Source organism: Fusarium redolens, assembly GCF_020744475.1.
Source record: "Fusarium redolens strain MPI-CAGE-AT-0023 chromosome Unknown BKA55scaffold_21, whole genome shotgun sequence".
In the NCBI taxonomy this organism is placed as follows: domain Eukaryota; kingdom Fungi; phylum Ascomycota; class Sordariomycetes; order Hypocreales; family Nectriaceae; genus Fusarium; species Fusarium redolens.
The window spans coordinates 226,723-241,804 of NW_025763684.1; the positions used below are offsets into that span (position 1 = coordinate 226,723).

Sequence of the window (15,082 nt, forward strand, 5' to 3'; positions counted from 1 at the left end):
AGGACCAGTAACAGCAATATCGCTCAACAACTCATCCAGCTCGTTATGCTGCCTCCCAGAGGAAGAGGACACATCTAGAGGCACCCGCAAGGATTCTGGGATTGGCGCGGCATTATATTCATCTAGCCAAATTTGCTGGGCAGCAGCAATAGCAGGCGCGTGCCAGGATTCTTGCCAATTCCGCTCAATGTATTTTCTTCGTTTCGAGGGATCGAGAAGGAGTGCAGCGGCATACACAGGTGTCTGGTCTGATACGGTGTAGTACTTATTAAGTACAAACCAGCCCATATCGATGCAGTGTACCATGTGGGGATCATGGTTTTCCTTTGAACTATAAAGCTCCTAAATAAGACAATTAGTTAGCCGATCAATTAGATAAAAGAAAAAACATCGCCACCGACCTTATACTTCTCGTACTGTCGCAATAAAACATCCATTATCGAGAGTGATTGGGAGAGTGTAGATCGCGCCCCTTCGGCCAACAACGTAGCTGAGGCAAACGGCTGTAGGAAACGATGCGTCCGTTCAATAAACTCCCACTCTGAAGCTAGCAGGATATCGTCTTGAAGCTCTCTATCATGGTCAATTAGGAACTGTTTTACACGGGATTGATACCGCAGAAAATTATCCAACAATCGATACCATGAATTCCAGCGTGTGGCATTATCTATGCCTAGTCGGAGCTTTATTTCATCGTCCCATATAGCCGAATGAAGCGTAGATTTACGTATCCAGACCGCGATGTTGTGTACTTTCCGTAGGGGCACGATATGCTGCCATCCAGTGAAGTTCTCAAGTATACGATTGCCTCTTCGCGAAGCTCTTCTTCTCTGATGGGCTTCATCTGTTCTTGTTGTCTGTCCGGCGTCGTGCAAGGTGTCGTAGAACTGTGCAAACAACTGATCGTTTGAGGTATCATCGGTGGCATCAAGAGCGGCGATTAGTGCCTCTTTCGAAGACGCGAGAAGAAATGCTTGGAGGGATAGGTTAATAATGTGGGCGACGCAGCGGATACGGCGCTTAGAGGGATCAAACGTCAACTAGCAACCGATTAATCCTAATCCAGAGATAAGGGAAGGGCTATCGTACCCCATAGTCGTCTCGTAACCGCCGTGAGAGATAAGACAAGCAGGTATCATTTGAAGTGGCATTATCCCCTACATGGTAGCCCACTTTAGAAGCAATGCCGTACTTTGCCAGTGTATCGATAATTAGAGATGCCTGGGTTTCACCACTATGGCTATAGCGACACTCTGGCATCGCTAGCAGTGCCCTTTATGGCTGATAATCCTGATCAACCCATCGCGCAGAGATGGCGAGTATCCCATGGCGATGGGGCGATGTCCAGAGATCAGAGAGGATATGGATCTTTGAGATGGAAGCTTCAAGAGTTGCCATGAGCTGAGAAGAATATAACTCATACGTGGCATCAATTAGTCGCATTAGAGCACTTCGGTTGGTCACTAAAAGGTCCTCTATAGCAGGATTAGCTGCTAGCATAATCTCTTGCATCTCATCCCAGTTAATTGCTGAGAAGGCAAGCCGGCGGCGTGTGATTAGGCTGATTATTGCATCTAAATACCGATCGCGGTCGAACATACGGCGGAGAGAGACATCCGAGTAACGAGAGGGAAAGAAAGCATCAATCCGAGGGCGTGTGGCTTCCCTTTCATCATCTAGAACATCAGAACTGCCCCCAATGAGCGTGCGATCGAGGGAAGAGATAATATCGGCATGGCACCGCCGGGCGTGATGCCATGCGTTGTCCCGCTTCCGATTCGCCCAGGGCTTATCGGCAGGGCAATGGAGACATCGATACATCACCATACCCCTGGATTTACGCTTACGTGACCCGCCGGTGGCGTTCTGGGTGTCCTCATCAGGATACGTTGCTTTGAAGAAGAGGGAAAAGTCCAGAGACGTCCCAGTAATGGGCTAGTCCGAAATCGAGGGCGTAGAGGCGGCGGTGGTCTGAGATGATGCCATGGTCGATAAATCACCTGGATAAGCTAATTATGCTAGAATACCTAGGGCCGTTTGAACGAGTACTGAGATGGTGGTGCTGATGTTGAAATTGAGAGAAGTTGTCAGACAATTGGCTCCACAGGGATCATTGATGGCACCCGTCAATTGATGAGAGTTATCTAAAGAACAAAAGAAATCGAACAGCTATGTGTTCGGGAACAGCTATTTGAGCTCATGTTAGGATTATGCGACAGGCCAGATGTGAAACCGGATACGCGACCCCAAGGTACGCCCCGTGTTTCATATCCAGTCGCACGAACCTAGTGGTGATATGCGACAGAAGCCTTTTCATCATCTAATCGATTGATAAGATCTTTTCAGCCAATCAGAGAGCGGTATTTAGGTGGATATCAATCTGGATATCAATTTAAGAGGCAGAGAGTTATATCGATATCGATATATATCAATATCGATATATCCAGATAGCACAGTTGATATCGATATATCATATCCAAATACGCAGGTCTGCTGGTCCATTTGAGTGTTGGGCAGGTTCCAGAATGCAGACCTGCGTATTTTTTTATCTTTGGCGACAAGGTTTGCCAGGTCTCTGATGTCCTCGGCGATGCTCCTCAAGGCGTACGAGCTTGGTTGACAAGGGGCGCTGGTAAGGCCGAAACCAAGCATATCTGGCGCGATGATCTGATATCCATGAGATTGCAGACAGGGGATCTGATGCCGCCAGCCGAAGGCCAAATCAGGAAATCCATGCAGAAGCAGAATGGTCGCAAGGGGTTCGTTATCCGGGTCAGCTTTCATGTAATGGTAAGTTTTGTGGCGGATTGTTGTTGTGTGCCATGTCACTCTAGAATCCTCGATCCCAAGCTTGTCGACCATATTTTCAAGTCGGGTATTTGAAAAGGCTGGATGAATCCGTAAAGAATGGGCTACAAGGACCAGCTATAACGTTAGCATTGAATATGCGAATATGCTCGGGTTGTAAGCCGATGCTTTAGAAACAGCCATGCGTCAATACTGTCACTAGCAAAGCCCTCAATTTCATCTCTTATAAGGTTTAGATCTAATCATATGAAGGAGAAATACGAGGCATGTCACGAAAGCGAAGAGGTGAAATCGACGGAGAGATGTATTCGGCCGTATATGCTGGAAGGTCATCAGAGGTCGCATTCGGACTATATTGTCACCATTAAAAAGTCGGAGTGTGCACTTGCAAGGTACTGTACAGTATGCCAGCTGCTATTAATTTCAAGTAAGGAAGTTATCTTGCCCGACTCAACGGCCATTTCTGTCTTGTCTTCCCTGGATAGTCTTTCCATGACTCTCGCCTGGCGACTTGGTTTGGCCGAAAAGGCACTAGTCACTAATACTTGCATTCATTTTCTTATTTTCGTCCTCCGCTCCTTACGCCCCTGCTGTGCCACACGTTAGTCAAACTATATCCACATTACCTAAAGTCCATATTCAACCTTGCTGTGTATTAACAGACGTGGAACTAGTCCCCTCATCGATACTGTACAGATAGGCAGACAGGCAGACAGACAGATAGATCCATTATGTGTAGTAAGTCAACGCCCGGAGGGCTCCAAGAACTAAAAGTACGTACACTTCGCCAATTCTTATCTTGCAATCGCCAAGCCCATACAGTTTTCGCCTTGTTCCTTCTAGCCTAGTCATTGCTTTTCTTCTTAGTCATCGAGATTAGTAGTAGTAGCAGGTCTACTTGAAGCCCAATTCCTCCAAGTGTTCAGTTTCCTATCTTCGGCGACTGAAGCGGTGCCTGCTCTTGGCTATTTGAGGACGTCAGAGATTGTTAGTTCGTTAGTATCGATTTCATGATGCTAGGTTAGTTTCGTTTGGATCATGTCTGTTCCATGCGACCTGTAGCGATCGCAATCTGATTGCAGCTTGTACTGCGTCCATGTTCGGTGTCTATTTCGGACCATCTGATGCTGCCTTACCTCCTAGGTGAAAGGAGAGGCTGCCGCATTTTTCTTCCGTACATTGTAGCATCTCTCTACAGTATGTCGTACACTTCAAGCAACGAAAGAATAATCGCCTAATTCATATCATTTACATGCCACGACTCTATCTATGTTACGTGGGGTCAAAACTGTGAGCCATCTGTAAGTGCTCCGTGTTGTTTAGTATTGCGAAGACTGGCATCTGACTTATCAATAACCTTGGCCTTTTCCAACCCCCGCTCGTATCTTGTAGATGAGGCAGCCAGCCTGGACCTGCCCTCCCACGCCTCCGTTATTGCACGCTTTCCAGCTGTACTGGTGAAGAATAACCTCACACCTAGGCCCTTCATCCCCAAGGGGCTTCTGCCTGTCCTGTGACTCGCCTACGCAGTCTTCCGCCCAACAGATGGAGTATTCATAAAGGACGTCCCACGAGTCACGTTGTACATCTTTTACACATCCATCACCAGCACTCATGAGCCCCTTGACAGCCGGTAAGGAACACCATTCAAACGCAGTCTGCCTTACACGTTGATCTTGAATGTCAACATGACCTCGCAAGTCATCTTTACCTCCACATATAGGCTTTGGAAGAGTCGTTTGGCCGGGCGAAGCCCTCGTGACAGTTTGTTTCTGCACAAGCGTAATTGTCGACGTTATCAGCACTGGGCTGTTGGTATCTTCTGATTCCGCTGTCAACGTTGTTGTGATGTGTGGGGTTGTGAGTACCGTTGTCGAAACTTGTGCGGTTTCTGCAATTACGTGAGAAATCAAATCTACGGCTGTTGTTGTGTGCAACAATGTCTGCGAATGCTCCAACTGCGTATATAGTTTCCCCATCATAGATTCGACTCCTAGCTTATTGATTGAAATCGATTCCGCTGTAGACTTCTGCGAGTGAGCCGCCATGGACGTTTTTATCTCGTTATCAGCAGTCACTGCGGTTTGTTCCACCGCTTCGTCGAATGTTGTCCTGGCTGACGGAACCCGTATAAGAGTCATCAACGTTCCAATTGGTATATTACCATACGTTTCGCTTGTTGGCTTCTCGACCGTATCAGCGACGTCATCGCTTACTCCCAAGCTTTGGGACATGCTATTCATGATGGTACATGAAGTAGCAATGATGCTCGCTTCTCGGCCCTTGCCTGTCGTAGATGTCGGGCGTATGATCACGCCAGTACCGGGCATGGCATACGGACCTGTGTTAGTTGGAAATTTGCAGCCATGAGTATAGCTGGCACCTGTTTCATATTTTCTGACTGTAGGGGTATGGATGGGTACAATTGGATGGAGGGGAATTTGAAGCAAGCGTGGGCAGCCAGTACTCCACGAGCCGAAAACCAATCTCTCCTTATACGGCACATCGTAGAAGTCATAATCCTTGGCCAAATCAACGTCGATAGAAGGGTTCAAAGCCTTGAGGTCCTGTAGAGTAATATCTAGTGCTTTTAAGGCCAGGCCGACTGTCTGCCCGGCCAGAGGTTTCCACTGGGCGGTGGTGCATGATGCTGAGGCTAGATGGGTCCAAGATACAGCAATGAGCATCCACATTGTCCAAGGTGCCTTAGTCGTAGGGTAATGGACACGCATGGTGTGCAGTAATACTGTGTGTCATCTCACCTCAGCAACTCAGATTTGTTCACGAGTTTTGTAGGTGTCAAATGGACTTACAAGTCATATTTGGATCTAATAGGTTGACATGAAAAGAAGACGTAACTTGGTACGCCTACAAAGGCGATACCGAATTTGGAACATCTTGACACCTGGAAGATACCTTGGCGGTGGAAGTTATCTACGCAAAGGCAAATTAGATACAAGATGCGGCGGCTGCCGAGGTAGAGGTCTATGATCATGGTGATAGTGATGATGTGTCTTGAGGTAGTCGGCGACCATGTTTGTTGCTGATATGCAAAAGAAAAGGAGAATACGTGGATAGTCAGGTTGCTGGATACGGTCGTCCCCCGGCAGAAATCCGCCAGATGGCTAATCTTGAAAGTTAAAGAGATGCAATTCATTTTGGATTCGAGTCACCTCAGGACAAGCTCAAAAGCCTACCAACCTCTTCTAGCGCAAATGATTTTCTGGTGCATCTATATACTAAATCATGGATCGCACGAGCCTGACGTCGATTGAGAAACAAACACTAAAAGAACACGCTGATAGGATGATGGCTCAATGGGTCGCGCTCAGGGAGAATTTGAAGGTATGTACACTTCCAGGCAATGCTGGAGTACTGTGTAGTATGGCATCGAAGCTTCAGAGCAACTCACATCTGCATCCTTTCAGGAAGCCGATAGGTCGACTGTATCTAGGTTTTGCTTACATCTTCAGATCTTGGCTCTAAGTCTATATCCTGATTATAATGCAGAAGAAGCCAGAGAGCTATTGGCACGAGATGAGATATCCATGCTGCGAACATTCTTCGAGAAAGATGACGGGCCGGATCCGGAATCAGTCGACCACGCGCAAGCTAGCCACATAATAGCACTTGCGCATGGCTTATTCGAAGAGTCAGGAGGCAAAAAAAGTGCTTTTTGGGATCAGTTCAACAACAAGTACTCGGCTTTTAAGAATCAGAGCATATGTGGTTTCATGGTTGATGCCACGGGTATGAATTCCCTCGAAGAGGCCCATGCTGAACAGCTTTACCATGCGATATTGAAATCCAAGCTACTTCCGCGAAATAAAACCTTGAGCTTTACCATGTTTCTGGAAAGTGTTCAGAAGTGCCAGAATCTTATCAACCCAGACTGGCATCAGAGAGCTTTCAAGGGATCGAGCTGCGTGAAAGAGCCATGAATGTGCATTCAAGGCTTGGTCCAAAATTAAGCATCAAGCAAAGCGCGGCCGGAAAAGGAGTTTATGGGAAGCCAGACGTATGATGGCATTTACGCCAATGGAAATAAAGCTAGGGAAGCAGGAGACTCCACTATTACAATGACCTTGAGAAGGGCTTGTAATGTGTGCATTGTATGTACATACAAATAACCCAGAGCAGCCATTCAAGAACTATCAGTCAACATTCAAATGTACTGGGGACATTACAGTATTGTGGCTTTTCTTTACAAGACTTTCATGCACTCTTGAATGGCCCCTGACCTACGATATATTGTTTCCCATATTACGAATCCCTGGTACCCTTCGTTAAGATAGCCTTGTTGTGTAACTGCGATGGTTGTCTCACTCAGCTTTTCCGTCATCGTTGTCTGCACGTGCCTGTCAAAGCTAATTCACCTACATACATATGTGGGAACTGTGCCGCATGCTGGCCTCATACTCTTCCTGCCATCGGTTCTCGTTCCAGACATATTGGTTATATGTCTATCACGACTATTCCTGTCCCGGAAAAGGACCACCATCACCTACATAAGCCATTTATTAGGCTGCACTTTCTCGTATGTGGTAAACGTCTATAATTGCCTGTGATTGAATGCTTATGAACAACCAGGCTCATCCTGCTCGTCGCAACAGCTTTCCATGCAACATTCTATTACAAGACTGGCACCGAGGTTACGTGGACAAATGCACAGAGATATGTTCGCGATAAGGATGGCATAAAACTTTTACTCAGTGGATCTAATTCCGCTATCGTCTGTGTTATTCTCATTTTAGGTGTATCGTGGTTTTCCCAGACGCATCTGTACCAGTATGCTGGCAGGTCTCTGGACATGCTTACGGCACCATTGTTGCGAGGTAAGTATCCATGACTCCACATAGTCTCCCGCAAAAGCTAACTTATAGCTCTGAAAGCACCACAGCTCTGGAACATGTGCAAACGCCGTCGTGGTTGTCACAGTTTCGAGGACACGTATGACTATCAGAGCTTCATCAATTCCCAGGCCGGTAACAGCCATGGAAAAGTCTATCTTGACCTACCGCCCCAGGCCAATACCGGGAGCTCGCGCAGATACCCCAAGATTCTGGCCCTGACCATATTCCTCTACTTAGCCTTGACGGCCAGTCTCCGCCCATCCTCACCATATTCTCAAATGTCGGCGTGCCTGCCCATCACGATGCTGCAGATGATCGGCTCGCACACTGACAGCCAGGCCAATCGCTATACTTCCAGCAGGAATCTCTGGCCCTTTCCGCAACTCATCCGTACGGCAAACTGGGAAAAGCCCAAAGGGTACTTCAAAGGATGGGCACCGGGCGATAACAGCATTCTGGCCCAGATGTATTGAGACCGTCTACCGACTTGGTTATCGGAGACACCTCCTGTTGGATTTTGTAAATGGCTATCGCCAAATCATTCGAACCAAGTGGATAGAGAGGTAGGGGATGGTGGTGGCACTGGTCGTGTCTGCCACGAAACAAAGGTCGATGGTATGTTCTACAATCCAGTGAACGACCCATTTCGGATCACCAATCAGGATGAAGGAATTTTGGACCTCCTTAGTGATTCATTTAGGAATGGGACAGTCAAGATCAAGCACATTGCTCTGATCATGCTGGAAAGCACTAGAGAGGAGCTCTTTCCCCTACAACAGGGGTCAGATATTCACAACATCATCCTGGACACTCATAAGGGACAAAAAGGCGGTGATGATGTCAATGCGCTTTTATCCCAACTAACTCCAGTGGCGGAGAAGATCACTGGAAAAGCGGGCTGCTGGAAGAAAACAAATGGTTCGGATCTCGCCAAAGTACCAATACCAGAGTGGAATGACACAACGCAGGATGGTTACGGTGGCATCAACGTCATAGGTGGTTTCACTGCCGCTTCTCTTTCGTTCAAGAGCTTGGCTGCGACTCACTGTGGAGTCTGGCCTATGCCTGTCGACAGCTTTCAAGAATCTGAAGCGCAGAGTTACCAACCTTGCATCTCACAAATCCTACATCTCTTCAATCAGAATAAGGGGGGTAAGACGGCTTCGAACGACTTTCTGGAGCAGAAATGGCTCACAGCCTTCTTTCAATCTATAACAGACAAGTATGATCGCCAGCACATATTCAACAATGAGATGGGTTTCGAAGAGATCGTAGCTAAGGATGTCTTGGAACAAAGAGCTAAGGCACGGTCCGGTTTGGAAGAAATCAACTATTTTGGCTACCCTGAAACAACTTTAAAGACACACGTACGAGAGCTCATTGAGAAAGTGCAACGGGAGAAGAAGAGAATGTTCTTTTCCCATTTCACTAGCACAACCCATCACCCTTGGGGGCTACCCCGTGATTCCAAAAAGATCGAGTATGTGAATACACAAGGGAATATGGGATGGCATAGGGACTTCAACAGCTACTTGAATACTGTGAGGTTCCAGGATGCATGGCTCGGTGAGCTTCTGCAGTTATTCGAACTACACGGCATTGCCAACGAGACTCTTGTGGTTCTTGTCGGAGACCATGGGCAGGCATTCAAAGAGGATATCGCCACCAGGACCGGAACCTACAAGAATGGCCATGTCAGCAACTTTCGTGTGCCCATCACGTTCAGGCATCCTCATATTCCTCGCGTGCAGTACGAAGCGAATGCAACTTCAATCTCCATTCTTCCCACGATCTTGGACTTGCTCATTAACACCGGCTCGCTTAACCGTAAGGACATGACCATAGCATCTGATCTCCTTCACGATTATGAAGGACAATCGCTCATCCGGCCATATAAGAGCTCTCGGAACGGCCGTCGTGCATGGAACTTTGGCGTCATCAACAGCGGCGCGAGTATGCTCTCAGTGACGTCCGCAGATGCGCCCTGGAGGCTTGTCATACCGCTTGACCGTGCATCTCAGTGGAGATTCACCGACTTGAAGAACGACCCGCTCGAGCTTGATCCTCTTCAGAAATGGTCAATGGAACAATTAGTTGGTGATGTGAGAAATCTCTATGGCGAGGAAGCGTCGCAATGGGTTGTACAAGCTGATGCTGTGGCTCAGTGGTGGGCTTGGGAACGTAAAAGGCTCTGGGGATACAAGACTACGAAATAGACCAGAACAATCAGTTCACGGTGACTCTTCGGGGTTAATGCTTGTAGCGCAGTGGAATTTTTTATTGTCAAGCACAAAATGTTGCATTTGACGTGGCCGTCGATGCTACGAGGAACTGATCAAGACTTTCTGTTGTTGCATACATATGTAGTTTTACAGATGGGTATATTGTAATTGCTCGGGCACATCCGAATCTCACTTGAAAGGCCAGTCTGCGATCTCAAAGCTTTCCTCACGTAAGACCCAAGCATCGGGAGAGTCAAGTCAGATCGAGAGCATCCACCCAAATAGACTAGGTTGTTCAGCAGGTTGGATGGTCTAATAGAAGAACAAATCAATCTAACAATGCTTCCCTCTCTCTTCTAGAAACATCAAGGCAAAAATAACCCTGAATTCTCTAAATATCAATCAAGTACAAAGTTTTCTATTTTCTCCATCACTGCCGCGTAATGTAGACCAATAGTGCTTCATTCTCCATATTTCACATCGCTAGTCCAAAGGTAGGACCATCAGGCTGAAGTCCTGATAACAAGGTCTTCATTGCGCTCAATTTGATTGGTGAGCTTTTGCGCGACCCTGTATCTCTTGTGACTGCATAAATTTCAGACCTGCAGTCACCTACGCGCTCTACGGAAACTAGAAGTTGTAACAAGCAAGCTACGGACATGTGGGAGGAGAAATAAAACGGCCCTTACGCAGGTATAAGTCACATGGTTCATTTTCATGTACGTATCTACCTTTGAAGGAAACAAACGACTGTAAATGATCCGGCCGACCATTTACCTCTTGGAAACCGTGGCGCCGCAAATGGTGCAGGTGCATAACGTGACAGAGCTTGTTGACGAATGAAATCAAGGGCGCCTGCGATGGTCTTGTGTTTGAGCGACTGGCAACCCCGCTTCTAGACTAACTCACCGCCACCCCACACACCCCCTGTCCCCGCACACTTCAACACCATCAACGCGTCATCAACACAGGATTCTTCATTTTATTCTGTATTTATCAAATAAAATCCGTTTTTCTTTATTTCAATGGCAATGGAATCGCAGCTATCAGATTATGAAAAGAGGATGTTATTGGCCATTGAGGACGTGGAAATCATTGGTTTGCGGCCCTCGGCGGTAAAACACTCGGTCAAGCTCTCAACATTGCATGATCGATGCGCCGGAGGCCAGGACATCCGCACGGCACATCAGAAAGATCAGTCGCTTACTGTAGAGCAGGAAGATGACCTAGTCAACTATATTATCGAACGAGAGCGCGCTTTTCAGCCTCTCACGAAGAAGGATATCCATGACTTCGCACAGGCGTTATCATCAGTCAACGGGCAAGTCTGTTATATCGGCAAGAACTGGGTTGACAGATTCTTTACCCGCCATTCGAGTATAGAATTGAAGCCATCGCGAGTCATAGAATCCGCGAGGAAGCGTTGTGTGACGAAGGAGTCACTTTCCGAGTACTACGATGGTCTTAACTGGGTAGTCAACACGAAGAAGATAACTAGGCCTTATATGTACAACGTTGACGAGACCGGCGTTCAAATCGGTGAGACCAACGGTGGCATAGTAGCCGGAACGGCGATGACTTCTTCCTCAGAGAGGATAAAGTCCGACAATACGACTTGGAGCTCGATAATCGAGTCCGTATCAGCGGACGGTCGGCGTCTCACGCCTTGTGTCGTTTTTACCGGCGAGAACCTCCAAGGACAGTGGTTTCCAGCCGTTTTTCCTGATTGGAAGTACACTTGCAGTCCAACCGGTTGGTCTAACAGCGACATCTTCGTCCGTTGGTTCATGGGGGTATTCGTACCGCAGACTAAGCCGAAGGATCCTAATCAATGGAGACTATTGGTCCTAGACCAGCATAAGTCACATATTACAGCGGAATTGATGAAAAAGGCATGGCTGCATAAGATTTGGCTCTCTTGGTTACCCTCACACTCATCACATATCACTCAGCCGCTCGATGTTGCCGTATTTGGGCCGTTGAAAACGTACTATCGCCAGTTTACCCGCTCTTGGGCCTCATACGAAGCAACCTCGCCACACCAACAACGACTCTTCCTAAAAGCTTATGAGAGGGCTTCATTGAAAGCCCTGAGCCGTAGGAACATAATAAGTGGTTTCTCGGCCTCTGGGCTTTTCCCGATCAATCTACAGAAGGCGTTAGCGGCGTTGAAGCCAAGGGAGAAGAAACGCAAGCGCTTCAACGGGCCTATAACACCAAGGAAGGCCCAAGTAATCGCTGATACGATCTGGAGTACGCCCCAAGGAAGTGCCGATATTCAAAAACAACTGGAAGCCGTGCAAAGTCAAGGAAATACCTTTATTCGCGACTTCAATTGTATCATGAAGAAGGCGATGAAATGTATCGACCAGAAGAACAGTCAAATTCAACGCCTAGAGGAGGAAAAAGCAGTACTGAAGGCGTCAGTAGCAGCAAGAGAGCCCACTGGCCGAGTCGCCGTTCAATTTGACCCCAACAAGGCTTTCCCTGAGATTGAACAGATTATCTCGGCTCGTGATCAGGCTGAAAAGAACGTACTACATCAGATCGAGGGAAATAAGAGAAAACAACGTAAAAAGAATCCGCCAAAAACACAGACTGCAGATACAATATTCGTAAATCAGTTTCCAAACTCTCAGTTAAATTGAATAAATACTCGTTATTGTAGAATTAATTGAAGTCATCTACGGATTCGGTTGTGATGCTATCACGGGTGTGCGGGGACGGGGGGTGTGTGGGGTGGCGGTGAGTTAGTCTAGTTTTCCCCTCGGTTCGAAAACACACAATAAAACTATGCCTGGCAACATGGACTATGAGCTGAATCCTAACATCTTATGTGCTGAGAATATCAGCTTTCTTTTTCTCTTACACGGTGTCCCAAGTATGCCCAAGACCTCGCCGATTGACAAAGATCAGATACCCGAGGCGGGATACAATTTGCCGTTTGACAAAGAGCGGGGACTAGCGAGTACCCTGGCTTTCCTTTCCAGTATTCGGGATGATCCGAATCGAATTCCTGCTTTATGCATCGAGAGTATTCCTGGCGTCTGCGCTTTGAAAGTTCACTTGGCAGTAAATAAGAAAGGTTTTGATGACAGCAACACCGACCTACTAGAAATGAAACTCGCGTTGAGTAGGATACTTGCGTCACTTTCGCAGCATACAGAGAGTGCGTGCATTGACCCAGTCATGAGGCCTCTTCCACATAAATATGAATAAGACTACGTACTAATTGAGAAGTAGCTTGCGATACCTATGATACGATTGAGGATGTCTTTCGCGTGATTATAGATGTCTGTGCCGAACGCATCCTCAGTCGTCTTCGTCTACGTCCAAGCAATAAACAAAATATCAAGAAACCGATGGTTGAAACTCTAAGTCAGACTGTCGATGCTCTGAGAAAACTTCACCGAAAACAATTGGATCCAAGAGACTTGGTGGAGTCTGCATCGACCTTCGAAGTTAGGGCGAATGAAGCTGTCAAGCTCATTACAGCATGGACCAAGCACCAAACAACTACTCGATTGCGGGAACTCGTGAAAGGAGTCCATAAAATGTGGACGACGAATAAACTCCATGAGCTACTTTATTGCATCCCAAACAATCTCATAGACCCCAGCTTGAGAATCAGTTTGTATAACATCATCTGCAAAGTGGCTAGATATAGGGAGGCGGCTAGATACCTTTGTCGCATGGCTAAGCGTTACCCGGCCCTCCGAAGAGCAGAAGTTGTTTCCGTCACTCTTCAGCGTCAAATGTTCGCCAGAGTAGAAGTCAATCACCATTCGCCTTCTTTAAGTACTACATTACGCCGGATTGCCAGCAAACACCACCTTTCTGCCAATTCTGATAGGATTTATTCTTTATTGAAGCTTGGTAAAGACGAGGCTGAACACATGTTCTCGGATCAGGTACGGCGAGCTCTGAAAGGAGCGAAAATCCATGCCGAAATCCAGTTGTTCTACCACATTGAAGCACTTCGCTTAACCCGACCACCACGCGTCGTATGTTCGAGCAAGGATGCTTGCTATCTTTGCGACTACTTCATTACCACCATCACGAAACTTCACAGCCCAAAATGTCACGGAAGACTTTACCCTGGCTGGCGTTTACCAGCGTCATCAGTGAACGACAAAACAATGAGGAAGTTCAATCATGCTTTAGAAGCGATGGCCGGAAACAGCGTTAGAGACTTATTCAGACAGCAGAGGAAATTCAGATTACCGGATCCCCTAGAAAGCACAATTCTCACAATTAGACGATCGGTTTCAACGTTAGCTTCAGTGTTAACAAGTCCAAGAGCCGTGGAGACGACAAGCGACAACACCACCAATACATCTCATAGAAGAATGACCAGTGAGGAGGTGAAACAAAGGATAGCTACTTTGCCGACTGGGTGCTCAGAAGCTGCTGGGGGTATTCCAGAATATTCCGTTCCTGTAGACGATACTGCCTCGATCATGGAAATCGCTACACCAATGGCAACCAGCGATCAAATCCAAATGCTACCGTATTCGGATAGTGAGGGCGAAACCTATAACAAACTAGGGATGAAACCCCAACGCAAACTAATCGCTGGTTGCGTTCCCTCGGATGATGCGACGTGCGTCCGTGTTGGTCCACTGAGACTCTATGTTGAATATTCGGCGTTTCACAATGGGAACAAGGAGTATCCCCACAATCACCTAAAATTTGATGTCGAGTGGATGACTGATATCAACGACGAACTAGTCCAACAGGACGGAGAATCATCTGTGATTGACATTGAAAAATCTACATACACGGCATCACTCCCCCCGAATTGCTTGAACCAATTAGATATAAATTATAGGGGCCAAGTTTTCAAAGTTAGACTGCACCCTTGAGAGAAGGAGAGAATTGCAAGGACGAGTAGTCAGTAGTTTTTATTACATTACTGGGCCTGGGGGTAATCAAGGAGATAGCATGACAGGGTATTGACATCCACACAGTCAGCTCAGAGGCGTGTTACATTAAAGATCGCTAGTAGTACGTTTAAATTTAGGAGCGTAGAAGAGACTTAAAGTCCTCGTTGGATGATGAATGTACAGAGTACTGAAGCACTGAATCGAAGCTACTGTGGCTTGTTGTGGCTGAGATAATTCCGTATTGGGATTGGCTAGACTGAGGGAAGTATTTCTCTTGTTAGAGGTTACAACCCCAGTTCTGAATAAACTCTCT

At 47.0% G+C, this 15,082-nt stretch overlaps 3 protein-coding genes across 3 annotated transcripts; 2 read left to right on the plus strand and 1 right to left on the minus strand.

Moving 5' to 3' along the window:
• Positions 1 to 4,157: 4,157 nt before the first annotated feature.
• On the minus strand, positions 4,158 to 5,540 carry BKA55DRAFT_696176 (uncharacterized protein; the record flags this gene model as incomplete). The annotated part of the gene is made up of 1 exon (XM_046200238.1): positions 4,158 to 5,540. The coding sequence occupies one exon, from the start codon at positions 5,538 to 5,540 to the stop codon at positions 4,158 to 4,160; it is 1,383 nt and encodes a 460-aa protein (XP_046043381.1).
• A 585-nt stretch (positions 5,541 to 6,125) lies between these two features.
• On the plus strand, positions 6,126 to 9,877 carry BKA55DRAFT_598562 (alkaline-phosphatase-like protein; the record flags this gene model as incomplete). Its single annotated transcript, XM_046196258.1, has 7 exons — positions 6,126 to 6,153; positions 6,436 to 6,558; positions 6,793 to 6,920; positions 7,104 to 7,345; positions 7,399 to 7,643; positions 7,701 to 8,051; positions 8,136 to 9,877. 7 exons carry the CDS (start codon positions 6,126 to 6,128, stop codon positions 9,875 to 9,877), a joined length of 2,859 nt encoding a protein of 952 aa, XP_046043382.1.
• Positions 9,878 to 12,688: 2,811 nt separating this feature from the next.
• On the plus strand, positions 12,689 to 14,748 carry BKA55DRAFT_598563 (uncharacterized protein; the record flags this gene model as incomplete). The annotated part of the gene is made up of 2 exons (XM_046196259.1): positions 12,689 to 13,052; positions 13,175 to 14,748. 2 exons carry the CDS (start codon positions 12,689 to 12,691, stop codon positions 14,746 to 14,748), a joined length of 1,938 nt encoding a protein of 645 aa, XP_046043383.1.
• Between the last annotated feature and the right edge of the window lie 334 nt (positions 14,749 to 15,082).